The following is a 6,985-nucleotide window of genomic DNA, read 5'->3' as shown; positions in this document are numbered from 1 at the left end:
AATGAAAATCTAAAAAAAAAAAAAAAAAAAATTATTTGTTTTTAGACTTGTTGACTGTAACCAACTGCCTTCAGACGTGGCCCAATTTATTAACAACTCAGCTCTTTTTAATTACATGCAGGTGGGATGAATTAACTAATAAATCAATTGTTCAGACGCACATACATTTTTCCCAAAACATACAAAACTGAACTGAAATGGCATTTTTTTAATTTGATGGATATGTATATGTCACAAATGTTAAAAACTGTCATCTATATAAAAACCTGAGAAGTAGTAGGGCCTAAGAAGCAGAGTGAATTTTGTTTTCTCTGCCTCAGCAGTATTCTATCAGGCCAAAATTGAAAACATCTGTGGAGTTGTGCAGGGCAGCTTGAGCAAGATCTACACACAGTACTTCTTACTTTGAGAGTCAATTCTATGTTGGACTGAATCTTGTATTGCTGGAATAATGGAAAGTGTAGATATGCTGACGATCAGGTATACGACGTTTGACAAAATGTACAGCTATGATCTGCGGGAGCAGAGCTTCAGAGACTGGCCATTTAGAGAGGAATGCAACTGCACACCTGAAAAGGTAGGAAGGTCTTGGTTTTTTCAGACTGCTTTGGATGGGTTGTCTTAATCCTTATGAAAAAAATCAACAATAATAGAAATATTAGTTTGCAGCTCTTTGTATTTGTTTAAGAATGGAAACACAGAGTTTTTGATGATTACTACAAGGGGACAATGTCTATGGATTTTACACACTTACAAATGTAAATTTACCCTAATTTGAAAAATATTAGTAAAAGCAGTTACTGCTGGTACTTTTAGATGTTCTGTAGACTTCCTCAATTTTGCTTGTGCAACACAGATGATCAGTGGTTTAAACCCTAACTACTTGGGACAATGAAAAAAGTTTGGAAAATGCTCATGTGATTAAATAACATTTTAGTAAATTCATCAAATAGAAAACATATACAATTATCTTGTCAATAGTTTAATTCACAATTTCATGAAAGGATCATTAGACAGGTTGCAAAAGTTTAGTTGACATCAACAGCAACTCGACTGCAAACCAATCAGTGTTTACTCCATCCACTGACTTTGGGTAAAGATCTCTAAAAATAATTATAGATTCCTTAAAATGTAGAAGTATGAAATTAAGAAAACATTTAACCTGGAAGTTGTGTACATTTCCAGTACACAAGTTGTATTTAAGAAAAAAATCCTGCCAAATCCAATAATATGATTATGTCATATCATATTAAGTCCTAACTTAACACATTATGAGCCATCCTTTGATCAAAGTCATTTACAGCTTCTGATTTATAGCTCAGAAGGCGCAAGTTTCAGACGCTTCCCTTCGCCCACCCGGCTCATAGCATGATTGATGCCGACATTTGACTTCATGAGTAACGTTCTGTCATGCAACCTCACTCATTCAAAGGGAAATTATTGCTTTATCCCCACAAAAACTAATCCGGATGCACCTTTTTTTTTTTCTTAATGTTGTTTGAGTTATGATTTCAGCTTTTTTTTTTTTTATCCGTTTAGATGGCTAAAGCTGGTTTTGTCCACTGCCCCAGTGACAATGAACCAGACGTTGCCTGCTGTTTCTTCTGTCTGATTGAACTTGAGGGCTGGGAACCAAATGATGATCCATGGTGAGGAAGAAGTACATCACCCTGCAGTCTTATAAGTCTACAATCCTGGCTACAAAAGATGAGACTAACAGAACTCTTCTCTTTTGCATAAACTTTACTGCCACGGTTCTGTTATCTAGTTTTAGACGAGTGATCACATGAAATTTTCTAAATGGAAACTTATGAAAATGTAATCAAGCACAAAAACTTATTGCCCTTTGTTTCAGCCTATCTAAAAATTAACTCTTTTCTATGGAAGAACAGAGCAAGCATTAGTCAGGAAGCATTAGTCAGGATTAGATGGCAGAAAACAGAAATAAAGTCACCTTCTCAGATGAAGCCTCTTTCAGAATATTTAAGGCAGCTGGGGAAAATGATTCTTCAGATACAAAATGTGATGGTTTATATTAAACCAAAGTTTAATATAAAATGACCTCAAAATATTTGGGAGGTTACTTCTTATCTAAGAGGGTTGGTTTACTTGCATCTTAGTCTAAAAACACTGGAATAATGAATAAGGAAACCTCTGCCAGGAGCAACTTTGCTCTTGGAGAAGAATGGAGAGGAAGTAAGTTGGGGATGAACAGTAGGGAGCTTTGGGTCAAAATCAACCAAAAGAATGCAGATATTTAATTGATTTCTTTCACTATACTTAATCTATTAAACTGTATGCTATTTAAATAGTTGACAAAATCATCCAGCAACAAAGAAAAGAGAGCTTGTGAAACAATACAAACTTTATGTCTGTCTCTTTTGAAGCTATTCCTTAATAATGGGCACATTGTTCTAAAATATTGTTTTTCTTATCAGGTTTGAGCACAGCAAGCGCTCACCCACTTGTGGATTCCTAACCATGAAGAAAGCAGATTTCACTGAGCTGACCGTGTCTGAATACTGTCAACTGGAAGGTGAAAGGCTGAAGATCTACATTGTAAGAGATTGTAAATGGAATATGCTTTAACAGATACTTCTGCAGTTTTGGTTATGAATATTGTTTTTCCTTCTCTTCAGAGGAAGATTTCTCATAAGATGATGGCGTACTTGCGTGACGACATGGATAAAGTGCTTGATCGCCTAAAATCTCAGCTGGAGACAATATAATAGCTGTTACTCATAAATATAAAGTATAAATGCCAACAAAAAGTGTTCCTATGAAAATGCATTTTAACTAATAAAGTTTTAGTTTGCAGTACTGTCTCTGACCACACGGTGGGGCCTTTGAGCTTTATGTATGAAATCACACACTGTCAAACAGTGCTTCACAGAATTCTCAATTGCAAACCTTGTAAGTGTCATCTGATATGAAAGCCTACATTGAGAAGGATTACAATGTGGGCTATATTCCCCTGTTTCCCTCAAATACTTACCATTTTCCTGAACACACCACCATCTCTACCACATCCTTTCAAACCTTGACCCTGGACAGATGGCCCGAAGCCCCTCCTTTTCAATACCAACTGTTGCCCCAGTAACATCTGTTACATATTGGGGGACAGTGCACACTAAGAGGCCTTGCCAGGACACTTGTCTTGCCCTGTGAGGGAGACCCGGGTGGGAGAAGTATTGGAGGACGTTTCCGTTGCCAAGGGAAATTGCAGGAAAGCTGTTTGTGCAACAAATCCTGGACTGCACTTGCACAAAGTACCACCATTCGCTCTGGAGTTTGCAAATGTATGTAATGGATGGGGTTCTGGATTAAATTTGCCTTTCCTTTTCCAACCTTCCACAGTTTTGGATTAATGTCTAGTGTAACACTCTGGCCACCGAGCCCAGATCAGCTGCTTAATTCTCCTTGATCCGCTCACAGCAGAGCAAATTGAAGAGAGTATTTTTAGACAAAAAGTAAAATACCCCCTGGGTGATGTAACAGTTCTAATGAAACTGATGCATTGGATTTAGGAATTTATTCCTAATTCTGTTGGGAAACCCTTTTTTTTCCAACAGTTTTTGTTTCTTATGTCAAAGTTTGACTGCATTCTGATGAATGTAGTGTCAGTCTATGCGTTTTATGTTCTCCAGTAAATTACCAAAGATTACAGATCTACAGAAGCACAAAAGTGACGGCTGTGCCTATCGATGGGAATGGTTCCTACCAGTTTGTTTGGTAGGAACAAGCCCTAGGTCCTCAATATAAGCCAGTGGTTTTCAAATGTTTTCTATCAAGCACCTACTCAGTAAATGCTGTTTCCTAAGTGCTACCATATTGTGAAGACACTTTGTAAGAAAAGGAGTGAGGGAATGCACTGAACAGAATAGGAAGGCTCCCTAGAGTCAAAATTTGTCAAGAAAAGAGAGAAAATAATACTTGAAGAAACATCTTAATTTAAATTCAGCATTCAGTTTTATTTAGTCAGAGTTTGCCAGTATATAATGAGTTGTAGTATTTTGCCGTCTCTATTTGCAGAAGTTTCCCAAATCTTCTGAGAGACTTGGGAAACATTTAGTCCAGCATTCATGTAAAACATGAGATATTAGGAAACATTGAACAGTGCCCTCCTGCAACTCCTCTGATGATACTCTCAGCTCATTGCAGTCTCTCTGATGAGTTCTTGTCTTTTCTTATCCTTAAATTTGGTTCAAGATGTATTTTTGTCTGTTTTTATGTCTTTTTTGTACCATTTCTCCACTTTATGGATGACCTTCATTGTGCTTCATAGTACCCTCCTCTCACTGCAGATTATATATTTTAAATTGGTTTAATTTGCAGGATAAATATCACAAAAGTGGAAATGGTTCCTAAATTATTCATTGTTTATTTTTATATTGTGCAACCTAGGCATTTTTACTCTGTGTACACTTTTTATTCCATTGTAAATGGCTTCAATTTGTGAATCTGTTTATCTGTCCTCACAGATACTTTACTGCTAGGTTTTATTGCTAATGGTAGTTAGGACACTCATTGAATACAAAGATTATTAAATAATTTTTGTGTAATGTTATTGTCTGCTTCAGTTTTGACTCTGAGGTTCTTGTACTATATTGAAGTCCACTTCAATTTTGAGTCACATCTCTTTGAAGCAAAGGCCAAGATGCTTGGCTTACAGGTAATTTGTTAGCTGTAAAATGATACCTAAATCCCTTACAAGTACCATTAAGAGGAGCCAATGTACTGAAACTAACTTCAGTAACTTCAAGCTTATCAAATTAACTGGGGACACACATATTTTTGCCATTCTCTATTCTAAAACTCACTGTGGAAAGGATTACATTGAGAACCTCAAGTGCAGTTTCCTAATTACCAAGTTTCAGCAACACAAACTGTAAACAACAAAATGTAACAGATGGACAGGCAGATGTTACCAACAGAAACTTCAAATGCCGAGCTTTGCATCAGGCCCCATCTGTTGCTTCTACCACTCGGACCTCCCTCGACCCTCCTCCAGCTCTTGTCCACAATCCTCATCAGCATCCATCAGCCCCCTGCCCCTGACCCCTGTATAAACTAATCAAATAATATTAACATTTTAATGTCTCAAGGACCACTGTGAAAACAGATTCAAGTCAAAATTTGAGGTTACGTTATATCAGTGAATATTCAAACAACTTTGCATTTAACGGCAAATTCTCCCCAAAATTCTTTTTGCTCCTCGAATTTGTTCAATTAAGCGCACTCGTGAACAGCAAGCCAGCCCATTTTAAATATACAAAGGTAATGTGACACACATAAGCCATGACTATAAAGGGGGGTAGACCAATAATTCAGACAACTTGAGCTGAACTGCATTCAAAAATACAACTAAAGTCCTGATTAAGTTTCCCCCTCACCCTCCTTCACCATTAATGTTCACCCACGTCTGCAGTTGGGCATTCTCACTGCCTGCTTTCTCAGACACCCTGACCCTCCTACCTTGCCTGTTTTTTTTTTCTGTTCCTTCTTCCAAAGAGACCTCCATCTGTCCCTTCACTCAGCTCTTTGTGGCATCCCTAAGCCCAGAAACTTCCACAATGCAGTGGGCGTGCAAAGGGGGGCCATGGTAAACACGACAGCATCCAGATCCCATTAGAAGCTCTTTAACTCCTATATCCTAATACTCGGAGGGAACTCTGGGAGGAGAAGGTCCATCCCTTATCCTCATGCCCACAATGTCACACTTTACACCCACTTCCATAGGTAATGAACCTGGTAGTTGGACTTCTTCCTCCTCTTCTGAATATTGCTTTATACTTCTTCATCTATTCATTTTCATATGTTTAAGGTTTTCTGTCGAGTTTCAGAAAGGACTAAGAAAGACAAACATGAAAAACATGTTGAACATGACAAAGTAAGTGCTAACAAGTTTTATCCCAAAAAGGAACAAACGCTATTTTTAAAAAATTTAATCTCATATCTGACCAGAACAAAATGGGGTGCGAAATATAAAAACTAAATATGACATAAGGTTTTATGACAAACTAAAAAATATCAAAATTTGCACAGAAACATACAAATAGAACCTTAAATAACCTATTTAGACAGTTTATCAGAAAAAAAAAATATTTTGGGGTGAGCTTCAATTTAAATTTGACATTACTCCCAGACCCAAGTTCTGACTTCAGGGCTAAATGGAAAGCAAATGACCACCAGTATTTGTTCCAGTCTTATGATTATCTACATCAGTTTTTCCACTGAATTTCTTCTTTGAGAAGTTTCTGATGAAGCAATGATGTAGCTTTTTTACCTCTTTTTTTTTAAATTAGAAAGGGTAGCATTAAGTATTTTCTTGGCACAAAGTGCTTTAAGCACAAACAATTAACTATTTTATCTTCAGTCGTTATAAAAATCCTGTATACATCAAACATAACAGAAGAGATTTGATTTCGCAGTTTGACATCTTGAAGAAGCTCCTACAGTTTTCAACACTCCGCCTTCAGTAAGTTATCACAACAATGCTCCTCTATTAAGCTATTTAAAGCTGTCCTTTGAAGCATTGGACTGAAAAGTAGTTCCCTTTGTGGAAATAGACTGCGCTTAGTGAGAGCAAGCATGAGGCATCCCGAATGGCTGCCATGGGTATTCAAGAATTTCTCAAACATGTATGAAAGAATCAAAGCAACACTCCTGGTATGTTATTAATGGGGGAATAACTTTATAACATTGATTTCACATCATATCCCTCACTTCATTTTAATGGTGGAGTATTGCTATGATGATGTGTTTAAGGCAGTGTTGGAAAAGATCAGTAGCTTCTTCAGGAGACAATTTCAAGGTGAAAAACTGAAAAGTCCAATTTCTTTCAAATCATGTTTGATAGATTACATTTTTATAACAACTTAAGGTTCATAGTTACTTTATTGTACTATAAAAAGTACCTAATACCACCCCTTTGAATAAGAGGGGCTCTAAAATGAAAACTTGGGGTATCCCACAATCAGATTTT

At 36.9% G+C, this 6,985-nt stretch overlaps 1 protein-coding gene across 1 annotated transcript; it reads left to right on the top strand.

Moving 5' to 3' along the window:
• Positions 1–342: 342 nt before the first annotated feature.
• birc5b (baculoviral IAP repeat containing 5b) lies at positions 343–2,851 on the top strand. Its single transcript, XM_032550894.1, has 4 exons — positions 343–577; positions 1,540–1,649; positions 2,439–2,559; positions 2,640–2,851. The coding sequence occupies exons 1-4, from the start codon at positions 452–454 to the stop codon at positions 2,727–2,729; spliced, it is 447 nt and encodes a 148-aa protein (XP_032406785.1). The 5' UTR covers positions 343–451; the 3' UTR covers positions 2,730–2,851.
• Positions 2,852–6,985: the final 4,134 nt, after the last annotated feature.

The sequence above is a fragment of the Xiphophorus hellerii genome, chromosome 1 (assembly GCF_003331165.1).
Source record: "Xiphophorus hellerii strain 12219 chromosome 1, Xiphophorus_hellerii-4.1, whole genome shotgun sequence".
Taxonomy (NCBI): domain Eukaryota; kingdom Metazoa; phylum Chordata; class Actinopteri; order Cyprinodontiformes; family Poeciliidae; genus Xiphophorus; species Xiphophorus hellerii.
Note: the sequence above shows the minus strand (reverse complement) of the source record. Positions and strands in the feature narration are given on the sequence as shown.

Coding starts and splice junctions, on each gene's coding strand:
- birc5b (XM_032550894.1), top strand. CDS start 452: ATGGAAAGTGTAGATATGCTGACGATCAGGTATACGACGTTTGACAAA. Junction 1,650..2,438: donor GAACCAAATGATGATCCATG/GTGAGGAAGAAG, acceptor TTTTCTTATCAG/GTTTGAGCACAGCAAGCGCT. Junction 2,560..2,639: donor AAAGGCTGAAGATCTACATT/GTAAGAGATTGT, acceptor CCTTCTCTTCAG/AGGAAGATTTCTCATAAGAT.